The 27,665-nt window shown below is 60.3% G+C and overlaps 4 protein-coding genes across 10 annotated transcripts; 2 read left to right on the top strand and 2 right to left on the bottom strand.

Annotated features, from left to right (window-relative positions):
* Positions 1-6,240: 6,240 nt before the first annotated feature.
* Positions 6,241-6,777, bottom strand: LOC110581288 (divergent paired-related homeobox-like). Its single transcript, XM_021691064.1, has one exon. It carries the CDS (start codon positions 6,775-6,777, stop codon positions 6,241-6,243), a length of 537 nt encoding a protein of 178 aa, XP_021546739.1.
* A 3,229-nt stretch (positions 6,778-10,006) lies between these two features.
* On the bottom strand, positions 10,007-20,529 carry FBXW5 (F-box and WD repeat domain containing 5). Of its 5 annotated transcripts, none has more exons than XM_044920338.1 (9): positions 13,801-14,146; positions 13,126-13,341; positions 12,679-12,836; positions 12,240-12,414; positions 11,970-12,118; positions 11,477-11,897; positions 11,137-11,284; positions 10,842-11,054; positions 10,007-10,759 (listed from the first exon to the last, which is right to left on the bottom strand). In XM_044920338.1, the coding sequence occupies exons 2-9, from the start codon at positions 13,316-13,318 to the stop codon at positions 10,516-10,518; spliced, it is 1,701 nt and encodes a 566-aa protein (XP_044776273.1). In that variant the 5' UTR covers positions 13,319-13,341; positions 13,801-14,146; the 3' UTR covers positions 10,007-10,515. The 5 variants fall into 5 exon arrangements, with proteins under 5 accessions (XP_044776273.1, XP_044776271.1, XP_044776272.1 ...); XM_044920337.1 differs by lacking the exon at positions 13,801-14,146 and adding an exon at positions 20,467-20,529 and having other exon boundaries at positions 10,016-10,759; XM_021690980.1 differs by lacking the exon at positions 13,801-14,146 and adding an exon at positions 14,304-14,484 and having other exon boundaries at positions 10,016-10,759; positions 10,842-11,036.
* Positions 14,571-16,490, top strand: C8G (complement C8 gamma chain). Of its 3 annotated transcripts, XM_021690982.2 has the most exons (7): positions 14,571-15,078; positions 15,151-15,287; positions 15,405-15,475; positions 15,553-15,660; positions 15,940-16,041; positions 16,124-16,162; positions 16,249-16,490. In XM_021690982.2, the coding sequence occupies exons 1-7, from the start codon at positions 14,941-14,943 to the stop codon at positions 16,260-16,262; spliced, it is 609 nt and encodes a 202-aa protein (XP_021546657.1). In that variant the 5' UTR covers positions 14,571-14,940; the 3' UTR covers positions 16,263-16,490. The 3 variants fall into 3 exon arrangements, with proteins under 3 accessions (XP_021546657.1, XP_021546656.1, XP_044776274.1); XM_021690981.2 differs by having other exon boundaries at positions 15,940-16,162; XM_044920339.1 differs by having other exon boundaries at positions 14,845-15,078; positions 16,124-16,484.
* A 2,069-nt stretch (positions 20,530-22,598) lies between the features above and the next one.
* LCN12 (lipocalin 12) lies at positions 22,599-26,924 on the top strand. The gene is made up of 6 exons (XM_021691065.1): positions 22,599-22,715; positions 23,119-23,255; positions 24,866-24,945; positions 25,046-25,150; positions 25,287-25,388; positions 26,135-26,924. Exons 1-6 carry the CDS (start codon positions 22,599-22,601, stop codon positions 26,161-26,163), a joined length of 570 nt encoding a protein of 189 aa, XP_021546740.1. The 3' UTR covers positions 26,164-26,924.
* Positions 26,925-27,665: the final 741 nt, after the last annotated feature.

Consider the following 27,665-nt stretch of genomic DNA (forward strand, 5'->3'; position numbering starts at 1 on the left):
TAGTGAATTTACTTCCTTTTCCTGAAAACAGAGCAGTAAAATGAGAGGATTAGAAAGGTTTTTACCCACGGGGACAGAGTGGGAGCGGGGGAAGGCAAGGGCAGAAAGATGTGAACCCATTTTAGACGGGGGAAGGTGGGTTGGGGGGTGGCCGGCGAGCTGAGGAGGGCCCCGGCGAGGCTGCCCGCCAGTCCTCCCTTGCTCTCCAGGGCAGCTTCATCCCCGCCAGCCCGCAGCGGGCCAGGGGTCTGGGTCCAGAGAACTTGCTGGAGAAGTCCTGCAGTGCAGAGGAGGACGGTCAGGCTCCAAAAGAAGCAGGTAGAAGTCTACAGCAGAGCCGAGAGCACCAGCCCCCCCCGCCCTTGCCGAGTGCTGCCTGCTATGGGGAGCCTCTCCCACCGGGAGGCTGGGGTCCCCTCAGCACAGGGTCTACAGGCAGACCCTGTGAGAGGTCTGTTCCAGTCCCTTGTCGGCTCCCAGAAGGCAGCGGGCCCCGCCCCTGGCAAGCACGGCCCGCGCTCCATCCCCATGGCTCCCTGTTCTGGGCGCACACCCGCGTGCCGTCGTGCAGCATGGCCTTCACGCCCGGCTTGAGCGGGAGGTTTCAGGACTCCTTTTCTTCGAGGGCTGGACGAGACTCCAGTTACAGACAGGCCACGTTTATGGATTTGTCCACGAACGGACTTACAGGCTGTCCCCACATCGTCACGGGCCGTGCTGCTGGGAGAGGCGTGTGCGGTTTGTGTGTGGCCTGGTTCCCTCACCCTTGGGACGGTGCCTGCCAGGGGAGGCGATAGGCCGCGTGTTGACATGTTTGAGGAGCTGCCAGGTTCATTTTCAGTGACGGCCGTGCCATCCGACGTTCTGCACAGTGTGATTTCCACTTAGGCCTTCGTTTGACCTCCTGCTCCCTCGGCATGTTCCCCAGAATTTCGAGTCCATATTAGTTTTCAACATAAAAAGTACTTATTAAGGGGCACCTGGGGGCTCAGCGGTGAAGTGTCTGCTCAGGTCACGATCCCAGAGTCCTGGGATCGAGTGTTGCGCAGGGAGCCCGCTTCTCCCCTTCCTCCCCGCTTGTGCGCTCTCTCGCTATCTCTGTCGCTATTTTGTCTCTCTCTCTCAAATAAATAATAAAATCTTTTAAAAAAGTACTTACTAAAAACCATCAACAGCGCCACGGCACCAGGTCTGCTGCTTTGTGCCTGTCCCTGTGTCCCCGACTTGAGATGTCGGCTGCCGCGCTGTCCTGCAGGGCCTCTGCTTCACAAGTCCGCAGGTGTGTTTTTGTTTTGTGTTTGAGAGTGTGCGGTGGTGAGGGGCAGAGGGAGGGAGAGAATCTTGAGCAGACTCCATACCCAGCTGGAGCCTGGCGCGGGGCTCCATCTCACAACCCTGAGATCACGACCTGAGCCGAAATCCAGAGTTGGATGCCCAGCTGACTGAGCACCCCCCCAGGCGCCCCAATTCTACCCTTGGTTTAGATGTTGACTGGGTTTAGAATTCTGGGTCGATGTTATTCTCTCTCTGCGTTTGGAGGCCACAGCTGCAGTCTCGCCTGGGCCCATGGCGGGTGAGTCCGCTGCACTTTCTCTCTAATAGCTCTTTTAATTTGTTGTAGGAAAGTTGATTTATCATGTGTTTCGGGTGCAGCTCTGTACATCTCACCACATGTACAGATTGATGTGAGCACCACCCTGGTCTGAACACAGAATAGCTCCTTCATCTCTGCAGACGCTGCCCCGTTGTGCCCCCCCTCCCCCGGCCTGTGAGCCCACAGCCAGAGCCCCGTTCTCCGTCATTACTGTTTGTTCAGGGATGTTGTGATGGAATCGTACAGTGTGCAACCTTCTGAGACTGGTTCTTCCACTCAACTCAGCAGAATGCCTTGGAGATTGAAGATGTTCTGCAAACCGGAGATTCGTCCTTTCGTTTTGGGCTGAGAAGCATTCAGCGGCTCAGATGGGCCAGTTTGTCTGAGTATACACCTGTTGAAGGGCATTTGGGTGATTTCCAGATTTTTGCAGTCATGCGTAGAGCTACTCTGAATGTTTGCATACACGCTGCTAGGGAGCACATTTCCGTTCTCCCTGAGGAGTGGCGTTGCTGGGTCACACAGTAAGTGTAGTTTAAGTTCATAAGAAACCGCCAACCATTTTCCAGAGTAGCTGCTATGGTCTGAATATGTGTGCCGCACCCCCACCCCCTGCCCAAGTCATGGGTTGAAACCTAACCCCGAGATGGAGGTGTTAGGTCACGGAGCCTTTGGGAGGGGAATAATAGGTCACAGGGTGGGGCCTCAGGAGAGGGTCCCCAGAGAGCTGCCTTGCCCCTCCCGCTGTGTGGGGACACAGCGAGCAGTCTGCAGCCCAGAGGGCCCCATGTGGGTACCCTGGTCTCGGCCTTGGGCCTGCACAACTGTGAGAAATAGATGTGTGTTGCTGATAAGCCACCCAGTCTTGTGGCGTCTTGTTCCGCGCCCAAGCTGATAGACCGCCAGCTGCACCCTCTGTGTTCCCAGCGGTGCAGGTAGGGTTCCCGTGCTCCACACCCCGTCTTAGCCCTTGTTACAAAGGCGTGCACTGGTATTCTGTTTTAGTTTGCGTCCCCCTAACGTCTAAGATGAGCATCTTCTCTGGAGACGTGTCTGCTTGTTGGTTTTGCCCATTTTTCAGTTGGGTTTGTTGTTTGCTTACTGTTGAGTTTCGAGAGTTTGCATGTTCTAGGGACAAGTTCTTTGTCCGGTATGTGACTTATAAATGTTTTCTTCCAGTTTGTAGCTTATTTTTTCATCTGCTTAGCTGCTTTTTAGAATAAAATTTTAAGTTCTGGTAAAGTACTGCTTACCGACTTTTTCTGACATGGATTGTGCATTCAATGTCATGTCGGAGAATTCTTTGCCTTCCACCAGATAATGAAGGTTTTTCTGTGCTTTCTTCTAGAAATATATTGTGACATGTTACATTTACACCTTTGATCCAAAAATTTTGAGTTGATTTTTATACAAGGCATGAAGTTTAGGTGAATTTTCCTGCATCTGGATGGCCAGTTGTTCCAGCACCATTTATGGAAACGAACGTCCGTCGTTTGCCTCTCCTCTGCCCAGGGGCTTTGTGCTTTTGTCAAGTTAACTTGCCTTGTACGTGTGATCTGTTGTGTCTGCACCAACGCCAGTCTGTCTTGATAGCCTACGTCCTAATGCGCATTAGCTCAAGTGGTGTGATTCCTCCAATTTTATTCTTGTTTTTCAGAATTACTTGAGTTCTTTTTGTTCCTTTGCCAGTACGGATAAGGTTTAGAATCCCCTGGTCTATAGCTACAAAAAGCCCTGCTGGGATTTGACTGGAGTTGCATTAAATCTACAGGTCAGGTTGGAGAGAATTGATATCTATGTTGTCTTCCAGTCCAGGAACATAATTTGTCTCTATTTGTGTCTTTGCTTTTTTTTTTTTAGTCATCATTCTGTAGTATTCAGCATAAACACATGCTTTCTTAGGTCAGTGCCTAAGCATTTCTTTTGTTCTTGAACTATTGTAGAAGGTATTATTTCTTTAAAGATTTTATTTATTTATTTAGAGAGAGAAAGCAAGGGAGTAAGGAGCAGAGGGAGAATCTCAAGCAGAATCCCCGCTGAGCATGGAACCCAATGTAGGGCTCAATCCCACAACCCTGAGGTCATGACCTGAGCCAAAATCAGGAGTCGGATGCTCAACCGAGCCACCCAGGTGCCCCGTAAAAGGTATTTTTTAAATTTTGGTTTCCAGGGGCGCCTGGGTGGCTCAGTTGGTGAAGCATCTGCCTTCGGCTCAGGTCATGATCCCAGGGTCCTGGGATCGAGTCCCCGCATGGGGCTCCCTGCTCAGTGGGGAGCTTGCTTCTCCCTCTCCCTCTGCTGCTCCCCCTGCTTGTTCTCTCTCTCTCTCTAACAAACAAACAAATAAATAAATAGTTTGGTTCCCAATTGTATATTCCTAGTGTTTAGAAACAGTTGTTTTTTGTGTGTTCTCTTTATATTTTGTAACCTTGACAAAACTCACTGGTTCTAGGAGGTTGTTGAATTGTTTGTTTTTGTAGCTTTTTGGGGATTTTCCACATAAACAATCATGTCATCTGTGAGTGACAATTCCATTCCTCTCCCGTCTGTATGCCCTTCATTCCTCTTGCTCACTTTATCCCACCTGCTGAGTTTCCCGCTGCGAGTGGAACAGGAGTGGAAGGAGGAGCTCTTGGCCTTGTTCCTGGTCTTGGGAAGGTTCCCTCTCACCAAGTATGATGCTACCTCCAGATTGTGCCGATGCCTTTACCAGGCTGAGCAAGCTCCCTTCTACGTCTAGTGTGCTGAGGGCTTTATCATGACTTGGATGCTTTTCCTGCATCAAGTGATACGTCCAAGTGGTTCTTCTGTATTGTTCCTATGGTGGCTTACATTGATTTTTCTCTAAATATAGAACCAGTCTTGCATTCCTGGATTAAATCCCACTGGGTCGTGGCATACGATTCATTTTATATTATTTCTGGATTTGATTTAATTATCTCTTGAGGATTTTGCATCTATATTTGCCAGGGATGTTGGTCTATAATTGTCCTTTTTGTAGTCTCTGGTTTCGGTATCTGGCTTCTGGCGGTCCTATGGAAAAGGAGTTTGGAAGTGCTGACGTCTGTTGAGGTTTGTCCTGTGGTGCAGGCTGTGGCCTCTCTTGGTGGATGCTCCTGTCCGCTTGAAGAGAATGTGTATTCTGCTCTTGTTGAGTGCAGTGTTGTGTACAGCTCAGTTAAATCCAGTTGGTTGGTAGTTCTTACACGTTGAATCATATTTCCCAAAAAAAGATACGTTGACATCCTAATCCCCAGTAACTCAGAATGTGACCTTATTTGGAAATAGGGTCTGTATAGTGGTAATCAAGTTAAAATGAGGCATAGAGTGGGCCCAGTCCAGTAGGACCGGGAGCCTTATAAAAAGGGGAGATTTGGACACAGACCTGCAGAGGGACGATGATTTAAGGGGCCCAGGGGGAGGCCATGTGAAGACAGAAGGTTGGACTGATGGGTCAACACATGAGGACACCAAGGATGGCCAGCCCCACCAGCAGCCAGAAGAGGCAAGGAAGGGTCCCCCACAGCGAGCGCGCGGACTTGTGACCTCTAGGGCCGTCAGACAAGAGACTCCCCAGTTTGTGGTTCTTGGTTCCCACAGCCCGGGAAACGCGCACAGTGCTGTGTTGGGTTCTGCCCTGAGGGCGGGCACGCCATCCCCGGCTGCGAATGCGCTCTCCTCTCATTCTGCCACTTCGCTTCGGCTGTTTTGGGCTCTTTTGTGAGCTGTGCACACGTTGGGCAATGCTTTAGCTTCTCGGCGGATGTTGCCTTTTGCCCGTGGGCAGCATTGCTCTTCTCCCTGGCAAGGCTCTTCCTTTCTGAGGCACACTCGACTTGGAGGTTAGTGCAGCCAGTCGAGGTTCCTTTTAGGAGTGTTTTTGTGGAATGTGTTTTTCCATCCTTTTGCTGTTTCCCTCCCTGATGTCCTATTTGAAGTGCTTTGCTAGCGATGATGGAGTGGGGTTGTAGGGCTTCTGTTTTTGTTGGTTTCACTTTGACAGTAATGCAGTCGTTGCTGCGCTGAGGTAGACGTTTACCATTTTGTTGTTTGTTTTCTGTTGGTCCTCTGTATTTGTACCTCCATCTCCTCTCGGCTGCCTAGAAGGACGGAATTAGTTGAACATTTTTTGCTAATCTGTTTTAGTCCATCTATTGTGATTTTGTCTCTCTCTGTGTAGTATTTTTTTTTTTTAGTAGTCTCATTGTATGTATTTATTGAGATATAATTTAAAAATTGTCTCCAGCTTGGCTAAGATACTAGTGTAAGGTGTTTGATGTGCTGATTTGATACATTTATATATTGCAAAATGGTTACCGCCGGGCATTAGCTGACACTTGGTCCTGTCACGTGATTGTTTTTTTTGTGGTGTATGTTATACAATATTACAGTTCTGTGTCTTTGGATGAATTTATACATGCAGGTTCCTGCCATCCGAATCACAACATGAAACATGCCCATCGCAATAGTTTGTTGAGCGACTCTTGCCACTCAATTCCACCCCACAGGCTCTTGTGGGTCTTCTTTTGTTTTCGTGAAGCCCGTTTCTGAAATGCCTCCATGTTGCGTAGATCCCGACTCTGTCTCTCGTCTGGAATCATTGCGAATCGTTACAGTAGGTGACCTTTTGTGTCTGGCTTTGCTCACTAAGTTCTTGGTGGAGATGAAGAACCCAAAGAATTAGCAGTGAAGCTTGTGGAAAGAATTTGGGATTCCATAATGGGACATAGGGAGTAGATGTTAGGATCTCGGCAGCAGCCGAAATGGACTATTTTGTGGCCAAAAGAATGGTCTGGGAGAGCCTTAAAATTGGAGCATATGCTGAGTTGGAAGGAAGGTATGGGGTGGTCTGTATAAACTAGGGAAGCAGGGTGGGCACCATCGGGGCCTCCTGGAGCGGCATCCATGTGTCTCTTGGAAGAGCTGGTCTTGACTTCCACCCCAGCTAACTGCTGTTGTTTGGCTTTCTTGACTTTTGCTCTGTGGGTCTTGAACCAAACCTGCAGTACGGTGGGATGTATCTCCAGTTTCAAGGCCATTTCTTTCTGAAGGCTGGGAGCGGGGTATGGGTTCTTGCTGAATAAGAATTCTAAATCTGCCAGTTGTTTCTCAGTGAACATGGTTCGTTTCCTTTGTGAATATTTCTGATCCTTTCCTTTAGGAAGGTCCCCTGCGCCTGCCATCCCATCTAGCTGGGTCCCCATGCTCTGGTCCTGTGTCAAGCTCTCTGTGTAGTATTTTTAGTGGTTCTTCTAAGGATCACAACACACTTAACTTTTTTTGTTGTACTTTTTTTTTTTTTTTAAGTAGGCTCCATGCCCAGCGTGGTGCCCAACACGAGGCTTGAACTCATGACCCTGAGATCACGACCCGAGTTGAGATCAAGAGTTGGACGCCCAACCGACAGAGCCACCCAGGCGCCCCACAACACACTCAACTTTTAACAGCTTACGATGGAGTTGGTGTTTTGCACTTTAACCAGGATGTAGGCACCTTACCCCCAAGGGTCCCTTTATCGTCCCCCCCATAACTAGACTGAAAACTCCATCAGAAAACATTATCACTGCCTTTCTTTCGACTGTCAAACATGTTTTGAAGAACTCAGGAGGACAGGAGTCTGCATTTCTGTCCCCTCGTTGTTGGTGTCCCAGCCTCATTCTGATGGTATTTACCTCTTGTCAGAAGACCTTCCATTGCTGGCTACAGAGTCTCTTCTTTTTCTTTCATTTGAGAGTTTATTTCACCTGTATTCATGAAGGATGTTTTCGCTGCTGTGGCATTCTGGGCTGACAGCCGTTCCGGCTTTAACCGTGGCTGCCGGTGAGGGGCCTGCAGCTCGCTGGGTGGGCGTGAGCTTTCCCAACTGCTGTCAGGGTTCTTCTGTTTTGGGTTTTGGCAGTTTGATTAGATGTGTCTGGGTGTGGATGCCTTTGGCTTTATCCTATTCGAATTTACTCAGCTTCTTGAATCTGTGGGTGTGTATCTTTCACCACATGGGTAGTGAATTTCAGCTGTCCTTTCTGCAGCTCATTTTCTTTTCCTTTTGGGCTCCCATTGATACAAACATTAGACCTTTAGTGTTTGTCCCACAGGCCCCTGGGGCCTGATTTCTCCCCCAAATGGTTTTCTTTCCTTTGTTCAGGTTGGACAATTTCTGTCCACCTGTCTTAGTCATGTTCACAGACTCTTTTGTCACATCCATTCTGTTGGTCTGTCTGTCCAGTGAGTTTTAAAATTTTGCTTTTCAGTCCTAACATTTCCCTTTGGCTCCTCTTAAATCTTCTGTTTCTTTGCTGAGACTTTTGTATCTTTACATCTATTGAAGTGTTTGTGATTGCTTGTTCAAGCGTTCTTATGATTGCTACTTCAGAGTCTCTGTCCGATAATCTCGACATCTGCGTCTCTTCATCCTTGGCACCCGCTGAATGTCTTTTCCTCTGAGTTGACATTTTGAGGATTCTTTGTGTGCCAAGTACTTGCGGGTTACATTCTGGACATTCTGGACATCACTTGACCGGCTCTGGGTCTTGTCTGGCTCCTGGACGACTGTCAGGGTCTGCTTCACGGGCACCAGCTCTTGTTGGGGTTGGGCCCATGCCCACCACGGCCTGTGGGCCAGTTCTTGGGCTGGGATTGGGTGCTGGTTTGCATGCTCTTGCGGTCTGGGTCTGATGCGCGCATCTGCAGCCCGACGGTCAGCCTTAGCGGTCACAGCCACCTCCCGGGGCTGCTTCCCAAGCTGCTCCCTCTGGCCTGGGTGCGGCACCGCCTGCCCCTTCAGCCAGAGACATGGGGCTCTTGCCGGCCACTCTGCCACGCCCTTCCTGGGTCACAAGGCTGCTTCTGGGCCCACCCAGGGGCAGTGCAGAGAGCACCACAGTAACGGGCTCTCGGAGCTACAGCCGCACTCACCGCTGTGGGCTTCTGTGGCCAGCACTCCATCTTCCTGGCAGGCTGCTCTCTGGGCGCTCACTTCTGGGCCGAGGCTGTTCTGAGCTCAGGCCGGGCACGGACACGGAGGTCTGCTGCTCCCCGTCTGCCCGCTGCGTGCCCTATTCCGAGCGAGTGCTTAGCTCCTCTAGCTGCACTGTGGGAGGGACGGGGCCCTCGCCGGCCGTGGCCTCACGGTGCCGTGTCTCGTGGGCACTGCTGCTCCTCACGTGCTCTGAGGACTTTTGTCTTCGTGCCCTTGGGCCGTTTTCTGCCCCACTGTCCCCGCTGCAGGCGTGAGCTGGAGCGCCTCCTGCCCCATCCGTGCTGCCTCGTCCCTCCCCATGCTCCCGACTCTTCCTTGGGTCGTGTTCGGTTGCATCTCTTCTTCTCCATCTTCTGCTTGCCAATTCTCATGCCAGGTGGGTCTGCTCCAAACTTTTTTCCATTTCAGTCACTCTACCTGTTGTGTTCCACTGGTTTCCTTTTGAAAGTCTGGGTGTTTTTTATTCTTCTTTCCTGCTTTTGTTTTACAGATTTAGTTCTTGATGATTTTAAGATCTCTTCAGAAAATTGTTCCATTTTGCCACCTGTCAGGAGCGTGTTTGCCCTTGCGGAGCTTGCTGGCTGCTCGTGGCTCTGGGTGGTCTCAGGTGTGCTGCGTATGGGACGTGTTGGCTTCCGTTGCTGTTGTGTCCTTGTCTCCAAGTTCCCCTCCTTGTCCTTGTGTCTGGGGGTTTGGACGTGAACCCCAGCAGCCCTGGGCTTCCCTGTTGTTACTGTGGGCTGGGGTGACCTCTGGGTGCGCAGCCCACGCTGCTGGACACTTGGCCACGAGCAGCTCCTCTGGGCCCTGTGCCTTCCCGGCCGAGCCCCTCACGGCCCCTGCCCAGCCCTCCCCCCGTAGCCAGTGCGGTTCCAAGGCCAGCAGCCTCTGCTAGGCACTGCCTCTGGCCTCGTTCCCGTGGACACGTCCGTGTCAGCCGCGTTTGTCCCCCAACTGTGGTGATGGTCACTGCGTGCATGGAAGACTATTCGACACGATGAGCTCCGTGTGTTGCCAGGCACGGAAATCAGGCCTGCTGCCCCATCAGCACCCCCACCCGGCACCCAGCACCCATCAAAATGAGGGGGGGCAGGTGAGCCCCCAAGACAGACGTGGGTCAAGCCTTGAGAATGTGGCTGGGGCTGCTTCCTGCCCCCCCACGTCCCCAGCCCCCCGCCCTGCTGTGTGCGGCCGTCTTCTGCGGCACCTCCCCAGGTCAGGTGCGCCCCTTTACACCTCCCTGCTGGTGGCAAGCACACGTCATGGTGGACGTGCTCTGGCACTTTCTGCGCACCGATGACCTCGTCTGCTCAGGGGTTCCAGGGACAGCAACGGGGGACGCAGCCTCAAGCATCCTGCCATCTGTCGGTCGGGCACAAGAGTCCACGCAGATACCACCGGGCCCCTCCCTGCCCACAAAGATCAGACGGCGCAGTGCTATTGCCAGCTGTTTATTCAGGCCCCAAACAGGTGACCAGTGACATGCAGTCTGCCTGGGCCCACGGCAGACTGACCTGCGCTGCCGGCCCTGCTGGTGAGCAAACGCGTTCCCAGAGGAGGGGCCCCCTGGGGCCCGAAGGGCCGGCCAAAGGGTATGTGTGCTGCTGACTGTCCCAGGGCATAGGCCCTGGGGGAAGAGGATGGGGGAGGAGTGGGGCCCCAATGTCCAGTGCATCCCAAGCCAGCCAGGGGGCTGCCCTACTGCTGAAGGTCACAGCTGTGGGAGGTGGTGTGTGGTGTGAGCGTGGTGGGGGGCAGGCCGTCCCCTCCCTGCAGTCCTGCTGGACCCCCTTCCTAAGGCATGACTGTCACAAGTGTCTCTGCCCACCACGTGGTCTGGGCAGCGGCTGGGCCCCTGGGAAAGGGCTGCAGGCCTCTGTGGCATCTTCAATGGGTCCCAGCAGCCCCAGGACACCCAGGACGCTCCTGTCGGCCAGCGCCCCTCTCAGCGCCTCTGGCTGGCAAACCAGGAGAGAAAGGGATGGGGACGTGGGCGCGGGGCCTGGTGGATGCGCACGGTGCGTGGTGAACGCCAGGCTTTGATGGTGGCGTCGTCACTGGCGGTCAGCAGGAGCTCCTGCTCTTGGGGGCTGAAGACCACCGAGTTGACCACGTCCTGGTGCCGCAGCTTGGCCAAGCAGATATTATAGTGCCGGTCCCAGATGTAACCGTGCCGGTCCTCTGCTCCGCTGTGGGAGAGCCTCGGGTGAGACCCTGCCTGCCACACCTGGACCTGGCCCGGCCCGGCCCTGCCCTGCCCTGCGCATCTACCTGGCCACGAAGTCCCTGCTGACGTCCAGGAAGATGAAGAAGCACTCGTCATTGGGTGTGTAGGCACGGTGGGCCCGCAGAGCCCGCTTCACCTCCCGCATGGTCTTGAGGTCGAACACCAGCAGGTCGATCTCCTCTGCGATGGGCGGTGGCTGCATGGGGTCAGCCACCACAGAGCCGCTGGGCCAGGCACGGCTGTTTACATACAAGTACCTGGGCAAGGGGCACCCTGCTTGGTCTCAGCAGCCTGCAGAGCCCCCCCTGCCCCAAGCCCAGGACACTCTTGGAGGCCCACCTGTTGTCCGGGGACAAGCCCATGCCGATTATGTGTCCGTGCACATCGATGACGTGGTCCAGGGCGTCAAAGAAGGCATCTGAGCCCCGCCCCTCGCCCAGCACAGGCCCGGCTGTGGTCATCTGGTGTGGCAGGATCTGCTTGATGCCTGCAGGAACCAGAGGCCCCCACGGAACACGCACTCCAGGAGGCTGGCCCAGGGCAGGGCCCCCAGGACAAACAGAGGAAGCTGTCTCTGCCCAGAGACTTACGGCCTGCCCTTGACCACAGGACCCCACCCCAGCTGCAGGGAAGCCTCACCCCCCAGGCTCTAGGGACGGAGGAGGGCCTGCTCCCCTACCGATCTGGTGTGGTGAGTAAGTGAGGCAGCCCGTGGTGAAGATGAGGAGCTTGCGGGCATCGGCCATGCTGTGCTCTGGGGGTTTGGTGCGGCCCTGGGCCAGCAGCTCAGCCACCCTGGTCTCCAGCGCGTGCTCTGACAGCTGGGACTGCGCCCGCCCGTCCAGGAGCCCATCCAAGAATCGCCGCAAGCCCTCCTTGGTGCGGGCCGGAGCCGGCCCTGGTCCCGGGCCTGCCGCCTCGTCCTCACTGTCGCTGCCCAGGTCAAAGACGCGGCCGGGGGGCCCACCGGCATCCAGCAGGAGGTCCGGGCTGTCAAAGCGGCTGCAGTCGGCCACCATCACCGTGCGGATGGTGCTGGCGTTAAGGTTCTGAATCTTGAAGAGCCGCTTCACCACATTGACGTTCTCTGACTCCACGTCCTGGGGGTGGGAGACAGCAGGTGGGCACCAGGCCAAGGAGGGAGCGGCCGCAGGGGGCACGCGCGCCCGCACCTGGAACGCATTGTTGAGCCAGAGCACTGAGCAGGACGTAATGTCTCCGATGCGGTGCAGGTTCCCCGAGATCAGGCTGGTCTCCGTGAGCCAGCAGCCAAACACGTCATAGGGCTTGTTGCGCACTCGGGACAACAGGGCGAAGTTATCTGGGGAGAGTGGGGACAGGGCTGTGGGAAGGGGCTGGGAGGGGCTGGGGGGGTGCAGGGCTTTGTAGGAGGACGGCTGGGGTTGGCCAGGACAGCCAGCCTGCCCCAGGCCCGCTCTCACCTAGGCTGATGACTGCGATCTCACCCGACGAGGAGTTGTGGGGCCCTAGGAACACCCCAGATGCCAGCAGCAGTGAGTCGTCCTGGTTGAACTGGGAGAACTGGGTGTAGCTCCAGTTATAGGGCCGCATGTCCGCGCTGTGCAGCAGCGAGATAGTCAGGTCGTTGCTCCAGATCTGCGTGGGGGCAGAGTCATCTGGGGGCACCATGAGCCCGCCCTGCACGGGACCCCAGGGCCCATGCTGCAAGCCCCTCTCCTGGCTGGGCTCATGCCCAGAAACCACCACCAGGCTGGTGCTCCTTGCCCCTGGCTGCCCGCTGACCCGAGGGGTGCGGGTCCACGTGGCTGGCTCCTGGCTCTGGAGCAGAACTCGCTTCCCTCCATCAGCAGTGAGGGCCACCCTCCTTCCCCGGCCCCAGCTGCCGTGGGCTGGGCTCACCTTCACAGTGCAATCCTTGGAGCAGGAAGCAAACTGGTAACCCGAGTGGGAGAAGCTGAGATGCAGCACCTGATCGGTGTGCTCCTTGAGCGTCTGCACCTCCACACAAGGCACCGTGTCATAGAGCCGCCGAAACTCTTCATACCAGGACGTGGCCGCTAGGAGTGGAGGGTGGTCACCGCCGGGGCCCTGAGCCTCCTTCCCCACAGAGGCCAGCACCCTGACAGCGGAGGGGCCGGCCCTGCCCCTGGAGGACGTCACCTCAGCTGCAGGGGTGCCCCCGGCACCCCCGCCTCCCTGCCAGGCCTCGTTGCTCCCCATCAGCATGAGGGCCGCACGGTGCCTCGGGGACCAGTGCTGCGGCTTGAGCTGGCAGCATGTGAACGGCCCCGCCTCCTGCCCTCCCAGCCAGCCTGGTGGACTGTGGGGCCACGTGCAGGCCCTGACCTGGGTGCCGGGGCACGTCTCGGGCCACCTGGTAGTAGCGGTAGAACTGCTCCCTCCACAGGAACTCGTCCCGGGACACGGCCTGCCACCGGCGACACACCAGACCAGCGGCCAACACGTCCGCTGGGCCCAAGCTCAGGAAGATCTGGTAGATGAGGCTGTCCGGGAGCAGGGGCGTGCCCCCCTCGTCCATTGTGACATTCTGCCCAGGCAGCCCTGAAACCCACACGTGGTCCCCTTAGTTGCAGGTGCACTGGCGGGGGTACTGCCCCCAAGGCAGGGGCCCCTGGCCAAGCTGGCAATTCCGTCGGACTGAGCGCGTGCGGAGGGCCAGCTGGCACTCCCACCTGGCTAGGGGTCCGACAGCTTCTCCACGCCCCCTGGACAGCCATGCTCCTGGACCCCATCCTCCTGACCGGCGCCCCTGCCCGTCCCAGGGGTGCGCTGGAACAGGCAGCTTTGGGCGGGCAGCAGACGGCGCTCGGCACCTCCCGGCCTGGTCCAGCCTGAGCTGGACTCCAGATGTGCTCTCAGCCCAGAAGAGGCCCGGTCGCGGGGGTGGGCCCCTCTGACCTCCTCCCGCTCACGGGCCGAGAGACACATCTGGATGCCTGGGTTGGTGACTGCTCCGAGCCCGAGAAACCGGCGGCCCCCACGCACGCCTGTCACTCTGACCTTGTAGCCCCAAGGCTTCAGAGCTGTCAGCGTGGGACAGAGGTCCTTCCGAGAAGAGGCTTGGGGCCGGCGGGACGAGCGCCTGCCCGCCTGCCCCAGACGCCGCCAGGGGCACCAGCCGGCCCTTGGCCTCGGCCCTGTGGCCTAGGGAAGCCCCGCCAGGCGGTCAGCGGGCCAGCGCGGCCACCGCCAGGCGAGCTGGGGGCGGGGCGGGGGCTGCCCAACGTCCCCTCCCACCTTCCCTCCGAGGGGCTGCGGGGGGCGGGGCCTCGGCTCGGTCCCCGGGCCCGGCGGGGCGTCCTCGGCGACTCATTCATCGGCAGAGGGCGCGGCCGAGGCCGAGGGGCCAGAGGCTGGGGGGGCGGCGGGGTAGGGAGCGGGCGGCAGGGAGCCGGGGACCGGACACGGCCGGTTTGCGACGCTCTTCCGGGCCGGGGAGCCGGGGATCGGGGGCTGGGGGCCGGGGCCGAACGACGACTTTCCCCGGGGCCGGGCGCACTCACCGCGGCCGCCTCCGCCCGGCTGTGCTGCCCCTGCCCGGCGCCCAGCCTCAGCCGGCCGACCCGCTTCCACCCCGCCGCTCCTGCCGCCGCGTCTCTATGATGGAGCCCGCCAGGCTGACGCCTCGAGCCCTGAGGCATCGATGGCCGCAGAGTGTCGCGCACCCGGCAGCCCGTCTCGGCTGTTGCTGCGCCTGCGCGCACTCGGGCTCGCTCCCAACAGCGCCCCCGGCGGCCGGGAGGGGCGGCGGCCTTGCACCGAGGCCAATGGGCTGGGCTGAGGGCAAGGCTCACTCACCTTGGGGTTCGAGACCCCGCCCCGCCGCTCCCAGCCGCTGGGGCCTTTGGTTTAGGGGGTCGTGGACAAGGAGCCAGAGGTCAACTCGGACTTTGTAAACAGGATATGGCGCCAGGGCCCGGCCGGGAGGTGCAGAGTCGAGGAGGCTGGGGGTAGACTCTCGTGGGGGGCAGGGTGCTTGGTAAGGCAGGAGGACCAACCGGGATTTCGTGGGCTGGAAGTGGGCTGGCGCCTACTTCCGGTGCCAGGCTTCTGGGCGGCACTGGACAGTGGACTCTGACCCAGGACTTGGCCGTCCTGCCCTCTGCCTCCCCCAGACCCGGCACTGTTACTGCCGCCACCATGCTGACCCCCAGGACTGCACTCTTCTTGACTCTGCTCTTGGCTGGGGGCTCCCTGAGCCAGAGGGCTCGGAGACCCCCTCGGCCAGCGTCCCCCATCAGCACCATCCAGCCGAAGGCCAACTTCGATGCTCAGCAGGTAGAGAGGGGACAGGTGGGCAGGGCCAGGCAGCCCCTCATCCCCTTGTGCCCTCACATGGCCTGCTCCTAGTTTGCAGGGACGTGGCTCCTTGTGGCCGTGGCCTCCTCGTGCCGCTTCCTGCAGGAGCAAGGCCACCGGGCTGAGGCCACCCTACTGCGTGTAGCTGCCCAGGGCACAGCTATGGCTGTCAGCACCTTCCAGAAGCTGTGAGTCCCCCGTACAGACCCCTGCCCCCACCTTGTTGTGGCCTGGACCGCAGTCCTGTGAGGCCCTGCCTGGGTTGGGGTCCCTAAGCCTGCTGTGCTCCCCCCGTCCCCCCCCAGGGATGGGATATGCTGGCAGGTGCGGCAGCTCTACTCAGACACGGGAGTCCCCGGCCGCTTCCTGCTCCGAGGTGAGGCAAGGGCATCGGGGGCTGGGGTGCAGGGCTGAGGGGCCAGAAGCTGACTCGGCTGACTCAGCTCTGCCCAGCCCGAGGTGCCCGCAGGGCAGTGGACGTGGTCGTCGGGGAGACAGACTACCAGGGCTTCGCCGTCCTGTACCTGGAGCAGAAGCAGCGGCTGTCGGTGAAGCTGTACAGTGCGTCCACGCGGGAGCCCACGCTTTGCACACACTCAGAGCCATCCATGTGGGGCGAACCCGGAGGGACACACGGACCCTCCCTGCCCTTCCCTCCCAGCATTCTGACCCTCCTCGGCTGAGCAGGGGTCCGGGGAGGAGCCCCTGCCGATAGGCCCGGGTGTGGGGACAGAGGGGACAGGGAGGGGATGGGTGTGTCACAAGAACACACAGACCCTACACCCAGCACGCCCCACCTGCTCCCTCACCGCGTGCCCAGGAGCCCTGTGTGCCCCACAGCCCGCTCGTTCCCGGCAAGTGACTCGGCCCTGAGTGCATTTGAGCAGGGGACCCAGAGGGCCAACCTGACCGAGGGCCATATCTTGTTCTTCCCCAAGTATGGTAAGCCTCCCCCAGTGGCCAGCCTTGTCCTCCCCCTGTGTGCCCTGCCCCAGCCACTCCTGACCCCTGCTTGGGCCTTCAGGTTTCTGCGAGGCCACAGACCAGTTCCACATCCTAGATGGTGAGTGGGCAGTGCTGGCCGGGTGGTGCAGTGAGGAGGGCACCCCTCAGCTCCTTCACCGGCTGAGTCTCGTCTCTGTGCCCCAGAAACAAGAAGGTGAGTCCAGGCGGCAGCCCTGACCTTAGAAGGAGTGAAGACCCTGAAGAGGGTGGCACCTGCTACCCCACTCAGAGCCCCGGGGCCGCACGGGGTCAGGGCCACCCCATGGGGGGACGCTCTCCCGTGTGTGCCCCGAAGCTGCCCGTCACCCACAGAGCTCAGGAGCATTACCTTCATTAAACGCTGTCCAGCTTGGCCCCTGACTCCTTCCTTTCTGTGTTGGGCCCGGACGGGGGCCTGTGCCAGCCCGTCTTCTCATGAGCATGTGGGACTGCTCCCCCCGGGGGGGCTGGAGAGGGAAGGGGCTCCTCCCCTGGTCAAAACCCTCTGCCCCGGAGAGGCAGGGTGGAAATGGCTCTTTTTAAAGGTCTGGAAGCATCCACTGCCCTGCTGTCCCTGTGCCCCGGTCTCGGCTTCTCAGTTGGGCCCCTGCACTGTGGTCCCAGCTGCCCTTCCCTGCTCCCAGTCTGTGAGCACACGTGCCCTGCTGGCCTTGCTGGGCCGCCGTGTGTAGGCCCAGGACTGGAGCCTGCCCCCTGCCCAGATGATGGGGGGCCTTTCCTAGAGGGATGAGGAGCCCTCCCCACAGGTTCTTCTGGTCTGCTGCTGACCCTGAGCTCCTCCTGGGAGGCACGGGTCCAGAGTCCCAGTGGCCCTCTGGCCTGAGGCAGGACAGGACAGGCTACTAGGGAGGGGGCAGGCAGACCCCCTCCCCGTTCCTGGATGTGGTGCCTGGGTCTGCAGTGAGTTGGCAACGGTCTTAGAAAGACAGGAGGCTGGGCTGTCCCTATGGCTGTCCCGAGGGCTGGCAGGGGCAGAAGGGACACAGGACGGGCCTGGGAGCAGGACTGACCAGCTGGGGCTGAGTCCAGTCCTGGCATCAGGCAGCCAGGTGCCCCTTGGGGTAGATGGCGAGACTACCCAGGCAGGGAGAATAAGGTGTGTGTGTGTGTGTGTGTGTGCGCCGGGGAAGGGGGGAAGGGGGAGGAGGGAGGGGGAAGGGTCTATCCCAAAATGGAGGAAGCAGGCCAGCCTAATTCAGGCACTAGGAGTGGGGTGAGCACAGGAGCTTGGTGCACAAGTGGGGGAGTCCACACCCAGGATCTGACCAAGGTTACCAGCTATGAGGAAGGCGAGTGTGTGCTTTGCTCTCTGTAGAGAACCTTCTGGAATGTGGGAACTCCAAGGCCCATGGGAGATGGAGGCAGGGGGAGAGGGGCTGAAAATGGGGTAACGGTGTCCCCCCCCAGGGCAATGGCTGCCTGGAGGGACAAGTGATGCCAGCCTGTTGGGGAGATGTGGACTGCTGGGGAAGGTCCGCCTCCGGGGGATCCCCACTGCCCCCCAGGGTAGACTGCACATGCTTCCCACAGCCTGGGGCCTGGCCGACCTGCCTGACCCTCACCGGGGGTCCCAGTCACTGGGGAAATCACTGCAAGAGAAGAATCAGGACTGGGAGACTGACCCTAGAGGAAACAGAGCTACTCCAAGAGGGCAAAGGGCACTTGAAACAATTTTGAGTCACCCAACATGCAGCACTCCCCTCCAAGGTCAGGGTCTGCCCAGGGGGGTCCCACAGGGTGGACAGCTGCCCTGGGGCTAGGGGAGGGAGCCGTGGCCCTCACCCTGCACCAGGAGCCCAGTGGGCAGGGCCTGGACTCCGCTCGGCCCCTGCTGGTGAGAACATTCTTCAGATCCTGCCAACACCCCCCACTCCCCATTTGTTAAGCCATCTCCTCCATTTGCTGGAGGGCACTGGCCAATTTCAACAGCTCTGATGACTTGGGGCACATACTGTGCCCCCATACATGCCCACCCGGTGCCCTGAGGGGCCTGGAGGCGCCCTGCTCCCGGGCGGTGTGGGGGGCCAGCTTTCTCCCTTTACTCCCCTCCTCGGCCTCCCCAAGCCTTGCTGGGCAAGATCCAGGCCCACATGGCTGTGAGTCAGCACCCTGGGGTGCTTCTGGACAAACATGCCTGGCACACACTTGCCCATCCTGGAGAAATGTGCACGCCTCACCTTCAGCCCTCCCACTGTCCCCTTGGGAACCAGGACGGGGGTTGGGGGGTGGCCTCCCTTCAGGAGAACTTGGGGAGGATCTGAGGGCAAATGGCAGCCCTAGGCTGGGTCCAGACTGGAGCTGGAAGGTCCATTCAGGGAAATGTGCATTAGCTTGGCCAAAGCTGGGCCTGGAACTGGCCCCAAGCCACGCTGTCTTGGGGCCCTGGGCATCCATCTGATGAGCGTTTCTCAATCCTGGGCACCCCGGTGGGGTGGCTCCCTGTTCCTGGAATCTCGAGGTCCAGAGCTCACCACTGACTGCTGGTGAGGCTGAGGGGGCACCTGGGAGCTGGACCCCCACCAGCCCCCATTTCCTCCCTGGGCTGCCAGGGAGTAGGGGTGAGTACCAGGCCATCCCAGGTGAGCTGTAGGGACCGCTATCTGGTCCCACTGCTGCATGTCCACTTGGCCGACTGGCTCAGCCCAGACCAGGAGGACTGGGGTGGGTGGTTGCTAGGAAGAGCCAGCAGCCTTGTACGGGCTCCAATGTCTCCAGTGGGTGGGGACCATGCCCGACCCCACAGACTGGGCAGTGCCCACCCTATGTCCCTTGGAACTGGCCTCCCAGAAAGGCAGACATATAGGGCTGAGGAGAAGAGGGGAAGGCAGGGGGCCTTGGCCCCCAGGGCTTTGAAGGAGAAGGGCAAAGGAAACTGTAGCCTCCCCATGGGCCCTACGACCCAGAGACCCACTGGTCACCTGCTGGAGTCTCCGCACACTTGTATCAAGTGGGGCCATAGCTCAGAGAGCCCCCTGCATGCCTGGCCCCACAGCCCCCAAATAGAAAATGAGGGCCTCTGCTCTGGGGTGTGGGAGAGTTCAAACATATCCCCCTCTCAGGGATTCCGGGGAAGGATGCTTCTGGAAGGACTGCAGGTCCAAAGGGCGGCACCAGAGACCCTCCCACGTGACCACAGGGCTGAGACCCCACAGCAGCCCAGGCCTGTCCCTCTGGGTCCCCAACAGCAGGTCTGGGGGGGGGGGAGCAGCTGTCATGCATTTTATTTCCACAAAAATATTTATTGAACTCTCATTGTCACAAACTAGGTGAAATAACTGTAGTTCTAAGTGAACTGTTTTTAGGTAAAGATGTTAATTATAATTTGTATTTTGCCTTTTAACTGTAATAGGTGATTTTTAATACTTTAGAAGGAAGAAAAATATTATTTTATTTGAGAGAGGGAGCTCGAGAGAGCGAGGGTTGGGGGGCAGAGGGTCAGAGAGAGAATCTTAAGCAGGCTCCACACCCAGCACGGATCCCAAGGCAGGGTCAATCCCACAACCCTGAGATCATGATCTCAGCCGAAACCTAGCCAACTGAGCCACCCAGGCGCCCCAAGGAAAATACCTTTTAAAAATGTATACAAACTTACCTCTAATTGGCAGTGGCGGTTGGGGGCCCCCAGGGAAGGCCAGAGGAGCACTGTCCTGGGAGCCCACGGGCCTTGCCAGGATGCGAGGGTGCTGTGTCCCAGGCCCCCAGCGCCGGTGGTCCCACAGACAGGTACGTCGTTGGCCCTTCTTGCGGGGTGCCCGCCCTCCCTGCCCACACAGCCCCTCAATGGACAGGTGGGTCAGGACCCCCGCCTGGGGGACAGGGCTGGACATAGCCCGCCGTGGAGGGGACCCACCAGCTCCCTCCGGCTCGTGGCAGGGCCTTCACACCGGGTCGCTCCGCACGTCCTGCTCCTGACAGCACTGCTCCCCGCTCCTCGCGCCCCCGCGCCCCCCCCCCCCCGCGAGCTGAGGGCTTCAGCGGCTGGGACGGCCCCGCGGGGATCCCTGAATCCAGCCTGCCTTCCTCCTCCCCTCGCCTCCCCGGTGCCAGCTGGTCCCTGCCCACCGTCGGGAAGAGCCAGCCCAGAGCACGGCGTCCGAGCTTTGGGGCGAGAGGAAAGACCTGGGGAGTAGCTGCGCGGTGGGCGGGTGGGGCGCTCCTGCTTTGCTGTCTGGGTGGAAGAGAGGGAGGGCCGGGGACGGCCCTGGCCCGGGGAGCGAGCGGGCAGAGGGTCCTGCAGAGGCCGGGGGGGACCGGGCAGCCGGGGGGGAAAGGGCTGCGGGGAGGCCAGGCCCGGCTCCCGGGAGGGTCCAGCCTGCGCCCTGGCCCTCCCCGCAGCCACCCCGACCGGCGGTACCCGCGGACCTTGCCGCCCTTCTGGAGTGACGCGGGCGCCGCTGCCGGCCCGAGGCGCGGACTCCGGTGGTCTTCGCGTACCTGGCCCAAGCGCGCGGCCAGCGTCACGTGCCCGCCCTCGACCAATCGCGTTGACGGTGGGAGGAGCCACGCCTGCCGCGGCCCCGGGCGTGAGGAGCGCGGCTCCTAAATCCACGGCCCAGCCTGCGAGCCGCCTGGCGGGCTGTAGGGGGCGCCAGAGTCACTAAGCGCTGCCAGAGGCGCCCGGAGCTGCGTCCCCGCCTAGGTCGGGAGGGGGTGGTGTCCCTGCTCTGCCCCGCCCCCGTCTCCCCAGAGCGCAGGCGCAAAGGGGGCCGCTTTCAGTTTTTGAGTGGGCTTGGAATTGGGTCGGGGTCACCAGGGGCAGCTTGGTGCCTGCGGGGTGGGAGGGGGAGGCCAGGCGTTCGCAGCGTCTGCGGTCGGAACTGCCACCGCAGCTTCTGGTGGAGAGTGATGGCTCCTCTGGGAAGTTCGGGGAAACAAACGGCTCTCTGCAACCTCTCTTCTTGTGGGGGCCGGAGTGTCCTGAAGTAGTAGGGCCTGTCGAGCGGCGGGCACCGCGAGCTCAAGAGATCGGGGCGCTGCCCTGCGGGCTCGGTTCTCGGGGAGATGCTGGTGGCCCTCCCGACCCCGGACCCTCCCCTGTCCTGGGGCCTGCAGCCCCCCAGAGAGGCCTCGATGGTCCACCTGGCAATGGGAAACGCTCCCGGAGGCGGAAGGACCAGGGCCCATGCCCTTCCACGCAGAGTGAGGGCTGGGACGGAGCCAAGCCCTGAAGCTCCTTGTCGGGGGACGGGTGCTTTCTGAGTGTCCCGGTTAGGGCCCCTCCTCAGGACAGGTTGCTGGAGGCCAGGGTGGGGAAGGGAAGGAGATGGCCCAGGATATGGAGACCTGGGGGGAGGGAAGGGGGACCCCCTTCAGTGGGGGGGGGATGACCCAGGACATGGGGACCTGGGGAGGGGCAGGAGGTGGCCCAGGGCAGGCGGACCTGGATGTGAGGAAGAGGTGGCTCAGGACACAGGGCACCCAGGTGCGGCAGGAGGTGCCTGGGACATGGGGACCCAGGTGGGGAAGGAGGTGGCCTGGGACATGGGGACCCAGGTGGGGCAGGAGGTGGCCTGGGACATGGGGACCCAGGTGGGGAAGGAGGTGGCCGGGACAGGGGGCTCAAAGGTCAGGTACATATCCTTCCAGGATGTCTCCTAGAGCCCAGCACCTACGCATTTGACTACCAGGCCGTTTCTCGGGGGGTGGCGGGATGGGCTACATGCCCAGAGCCTGGGCCCTCCTGTCCCCAGGCCCAGTGTGTGGGTGCCCCACCCCACTAGGCTGGGCTGCCTGCCCCCTGCCCTCCCTCTGCAAAGGGGCCCCTGCAATCACCCCTCAGTCATTCTGATCTGGTTGCTCTGGCTGCCTGCCCCACCACCCCCTTGTCTGGCCTCACTCTGACTGGCCGCGACCCCTGCACCTTCGTGACGATAGGGCCCCTTGGCCCTGTTCTTGCTCCACGCTTTGGGTTTAGGGACGTGTGGAACAGTGCGGGGGTGGCGGGCCTGGGCTTTGCACTCGGTGTTCTGCAAGAACGCTGTGCCCCTGACCTTCGGGACTAAGAAAAGGTTAAGCTCCCTGTGTGGGATGGAACATTCTGCCCTCCACCTGGTGGCAGGAAAGCTACCGGGGTAGGGCTCGGCCAGGGAGACACCTCAGGCCCCTGGCCACCGCCACTGGCATGGGGCACTGGGAAGGGGTCCCAAAGAGGGGTGGAGCTGGGGCTCTCAGGACTCAGGAAGCAAGGTGCAGAGACATCCCTGGGAGCTAGTGGGCCCAGCAAGCACCCCCAGCCCCTCCATTTTCTGCCCGTCTCCCTTCCTGGGGTGGGACCCAGATGCCCCCATCTTTGGTGGGCAGGATCTCAAGAGGGCCCTGCCCCTGCCCAGTACACCTCCAAGCCCTCCTCCGGGCCCACCTCTTCTGCCAGTTCTGAGGAGGAAGGTGAAAGGGGCACACCCCTGGGGAGGGACACCTGCAGGTGGGCCCATAAAGCGGGGAGTATCTGAGTCAGCAGTGACATGGCCACTTGCTTTCTCTCCGTCCCTACTGGGATGGGGCCTTGCTGTGCCCTGTGGGTGGTGCTCACCCTGCTGAAAGGCCTGAAGGGCCAAACCCCAAACACCCCGCCAGGCATTACCTCTGTGTTACAGAGCTTCCAAGAAGACCAGGTCTGGGGGCTTGGAGGGCGGGGGAGAAAGTCAGCCAGGGTCCAAGTGCAGGGAGAAAGGAGGGCCAAGGTGGCCGGGGGGAGGCACCACCCAGGGAGCCCAGCCTGGCCAGCCTGGTCTCAGATCCCCCCAGAGAGAGAGTCCTGACGTCCATCAGAAAAGGACTCTGGACAGGCTGTCCTGGGTCAGCAGTAACCCCTGCCAGTCCCCGTGCGGTGGGAACATCTCTGTCAACTGAAGCTCACAAAGGCCAGCCACTGGGCAAGGTCACCCTGGCCCTGCCAGGCCCAGGGCAGCCTCCCGGCTCCTGCCAGTGTCATCGGTGCAGGCTCAGGCTGGGAGCCACTGCCTGGTGAGGGCCCTTGGGGCTGTCTTGGGCTCTGCCTACCTCAGGTTCCCACAGTTCCAGGGGGAATGGTTTGTTGTCGGCTTAGCGGGCAGCACCCACAGGAAGACGGACAGGTTCCTGTTGAACCCATTCATTGCAACGTTCGAGCAAAATGAAAACAGTCGCCTTGAAGTGTCATATGCCATGACCCGGTGAGTGAGGATCCCTGGCCTGTAACCCTAGAAGTTAATGGCTTCATGGCTCAGGTCCAGCATGGGCCCCAGTGCCCCGGTTCTCCCAGGGCCCTCCTCCTAATTCAAAGTTCAGCACAGGCTGCTGGTGACCTAAGCCTGCTCTGGGGGCACACACAAAAGAGGGGCACACACTGGATCACAGACTCAGAAGAGCTTTGGGGGCTTATGGATTTCAGGTACAGCTGGATCCAGGAGCTCAAACAGTGTGATCAGGGCCCCATCACCCCTTCCCTCTCCCTCTCTCATCTCTGTCTGCCCCAGACCTCTGTTCCAGAAAGTTCTCACTTCGCAGGGATAAAACATTAGCCTAGGCTGATGTCCTTCTCAGGGTTCCAATTCCAGAAAAGAGAGAGCATCCTGGTCAGCCTGGCAATGGCCTCTGACCGGGTTTCCTTGAGTCATGTGATCCTGTTGGACCCGTTGCTGCATCCAGGGTGACAGGTGCTCTGGTTGGTCCGCCTGGATGGGAAGAAGTCAGGAGTCTTGATGGCTAACCCCCTGGAATGAGGTGAGGGTGGTGCCGTCCCCCCTTTGGGGGACACTGATGCCATGAGGGCTTCTTTACCCTTACGACGTCTCCAGCAGGCCTGGAGCCTTCCTTGCCCCCCTGCCTGGCTGTGGGGAGAGAGGGCCTGGGAACCTCTGGTTAGGACTCTTTGGCTTCAGGTAATATAAAATAGGGACCTTAAGCAAGGCGGGTTTGTCATGCTGACCAGGAGTAGATCCTAGAAGCTGAGAGCCTCCCCCTGAGGGTCTCCACTGGCCCCTGCCCCAGCCTCAGCGAGCACCATCAAAGCCACCTGCATGGGTTCAGCCACCCCAGAACCCGCCTTCGGAGTGTTTCAGATTCCTGGGAGCATCTGACTGGCCTGGCTCCGGCCGGAGGTTGATTAACGGGGGGAGTGGGGGACAGAGAACCCAGTGCCAATGCAGCTGGACCAAGAAGCCTTCTGGGCGGCCTCACCTCTCCCCCGCCTGCAGGCCAGACTGCACTTGGTTGCTTCTCAAAACAAGTGCACCCACCTGGACAGGCCCCTGCACTGCGGGAGGGCTCCCTGGGGCCTGAGCCGGGGGGGGCTTCCAGGCCCGGCCCAGCAGCCGCCGCCCATGGCCCCCACTTCTCCCCATCTGGCCTGGCTCAGCGAAGTCCAGGGCTGCTGGCTGGGGGCACCGGCCACCATGCACAGCTGGGCCCACTCAAGACTCCAGAGGGGACTCTGTGGCCAGAAACGCCTGTTTCTCAGCATCGCACATACACACACTTTGGAGGTCCTAGTCCAGGCGACGAGGAGCAGCCAGTGGGTGGGCTGGCCAGGGGCTTCAAGGGGATGCGCACAGATGGCGGAGAGCTCCTGCCTCGTTCCTCCAGGAGGGACACCGCTCCCCGGGGGAGGGCAGCAAAGCCTCCCGTGTGCTGGGCCGTGCCCCTGGCTTCTGATAGACGCCTCCTCCGAACAAACAGCTGAATTCTCTCTCTCTCGGGGGCGGGGGGGCACTTCGGGCCCAGCCCCTGAGACAGAGAAGGAAACCCGAGGTCTGGCCAGGTTCCAGAACCTTCTCTCCCACAGGGGCCACCGCTGCGTCACCTGGTCTTATGTGCTGGTTCCGGCGGCGCGGCCTGGGAGATTCTGGGTGGACAGCAGAGAGGGTGAGAGGGTGACCGGCGGGAGGCGGGGGGCAGCCTGCGGAGGGCGCCGGGGGGGAACAGCCCTCACGCTGCGGCGGTACCACCCCTGTGTCCGGGGCAGAGCCCGAGGAGGTCCAGGTGTACGACACGGACTACAGCGTGTTCGCGCTGATGCTCTTCCGAAGACAGTCAGGTGGCCAGAGTATTCTCAGGGTCAACCTGCTATGTGAGTCCCCGGCCCAGTGGCCATGGTCGAGCTGGTGGGAGCAGGAGGGGGAGGGAGGGCAGAGTGCCCAGCACTGCCCAGCACTGCCCACTCACCCTCCGTGGCTAAGGGCCATGCTGTGTTCATTGGGCCCCAGGCAGGATGTGGATGATCCAGACCCAGGTGCTGGACAAATTTGTCTGCCTGGTCAGAGCTCTGGGCCTGTCGGATAACAACATCGTCTTCCCAGACCTGACAGGTAACGGGCCCCCAGGCCGTGGCAGGGGCCTGCACCCAGCACGGGGCCCGCCCATGGGCCTCGAAAGCCCTATGGGAGCCCGCAGGGGAACGTGGCCTGCATGCAGGGTCTACCTGTGGGGTCCTGGCAACCCCAGAGGGTTCAGCCTGAGCCCAAAGGGTGGATCCTCATAACTCCTTGGTCTCTGCCCCCACCCGGGTCCCCCCATCCCGGGCCACCTCCTGCCCCCACCCGGGTCCCCCCGTCCCGGGCCACCTCCTGCCCCCACCCGGGTCCCCCCGTCCCGGGCCACCTCCTCTCATTCCAGGAGCATTTCCCATGTCTGGCTCTTTACACGTGTATGACCACGTGTACACATGGCGGCGTCCATAAACCATGTGCACACATGCGGACACGCAGCGCTCGTGCGGGCACACGCCCCCGCTTACACAGCCGTGCATGCACATGTGTGCCCCCAGGGAGAAGCGTTCACAAGCATGAGCACAGGAGTGCTTGGCTGCTCATGTGCACCGAGTCTGGGGGCCGGGTGGGGGCAGGGCAGCGCCCTGGAGGGCGTGTCCCTCAGTCGCTGGCTGGCCTCCCGGGCCCCAGCACCTTCCCCGCCCACTACACCTCGCTGCAGGACCCCTTCTCCCTCCGTCCCCTACCCCTCTCCCCTCCCTGGAGCTCTCATGCCTCTGGCCTCCTCCCTGGCTCTATCCCCATTCTCTGCTCCGGCCTCCATCTGAGACTGTCTCCCCCATCAGATCGGTCACCCCATCTGGGTACCTGCTGAAGATGAACGCAGCTCCTCCCCAGCCAAGGCCTCTGCTCTCAGCATGGAATAAATCCTGTGTCGGGATCCAGGAGTACCTGGAGCCATCATGACCTTGGGGTGGTAGGGGAGGCACGAAGTAGGGGAGGACCCTCTGTACACACTCATGCCCACCCCCAGCCCTCCAGGCCTGTGCTCACCCTCCGGCCTCCCGGGGTGTGTCTGTGAGTGTGAGTGTGGGTGTTTGCAGGTCCTTGTGGGTCCCAGGACAAGACCCCTCCCTCCTGCCCACTCAGCCCCCAGCTCCACCTCCCCACCCCCCAGAGCCCTGGAGCTGCCATGGGGGTGCAGCTGGGGCCCCAGAACAGGAGCAGGCCTAGATGCAGATGCCCCAGCCTGGAGGGCAGGGTAGGGGGAGACAGGTTTGGCTTCCTGCCGTGTGGGGGGTGGTGGGGGACAAGCTTCCGAGGCCTGACCCCCACTGGGTGTAGGGACTCTTCAGGTACGGAGAGCCACAACCTGGGATCCCAGCCGTCTGCACACCTCCTTGTGCAGGGCAGCTGCTCTGCCCCAGACAGGACCCGTCTCCCCCCATCCTGGCCCTCAGGGATCTCCAAGCCCAGGGCCTGCCGGGAAGCTGGCCCCACCAGAGATCAAAGAACATCTAGAGAGACCTCTTGCTGTGTGCCAGATTGCATTTCTTTGGCCTGAGTGGATCCCCCCAATCTGGGCCTGTCCCTCCCTCAGGGCCCTGGGCCCCCCAGTCTGGGCCTGTCCCTCCCTCAGGGCCCTGGGCCCCCCCAATCTGGGCCTGTTCCTCCCTCGGGGCAGGGTCAGCAGAAGGGGATGAAAGCAGGTGGGCTGTCCATGGCTCGGCGGAGCCATTTGTCCCTCTGGCATTCACCTGGCCTGTCAGCTTCCCAGCCCTGGGTGGTGGGAGGGGCCCTTCCCCAAAGACTCCCCATGGCCTGGGTCATGCATTCGTCACAGCCTTGCCCACCAAAGTCACACAAAGCCCTGTACTGTGACAGTGACATCAATGGGCTGCCTCAGGCTTCCCCTGGTCCTGGGAGCACAAAGCTGCATCCCGGGAGAGCCTTCCAGGCCGCCGATGGTGGCGAGCTGCATCTACCCGGGGCCGCAGAGATCTGGGGATCTGGGGATCAGGTAGCAAGCTGCCCTAGCACCCTGGTGGAGAGGCTCCTCTGGCCCTTCTCCAGCCATAGCCCTTCCCGCCGGTGTCCCTTGTCACGGTGCACCTTCGCTGGCCCCACGGGGCAGGTGCTCCACCTGAGCCCAGCTGCATGCAGAGAGCTGGCCAAGGATGGCCGGGGCGGGCTGGGCCGGGGCCTCAGGCCCTGAGGGGTTGGAGCCAGGGCTGGGCGGAGAGGAACAGGCCGGGAAATTGAGCCCCCTGCACGTGACCCTAGCCTCCACTTCCACGAAATGACAGAAGCTGCCTTGTTTACTAGTCTAAAGGGCAGGTCATGATTTTGAGCGACTCAGGACCTCCAGGAATTCTC

The sequence above is a fragment of the Neomonachus schauinslandi genome, chromosome 13, assembly GCF_002201575.2.
Source record: "Neomonachus schauinslandi chromosome 13, ASM220157v2, whole genome shotgun sequence".
Classification (NCBI taxonomy): Eukaryota; Metazoa; Chordata; class Mammalia; order Carnivora; family Phocidae; genus Neomonachus; species Neomonachus schauinslandi.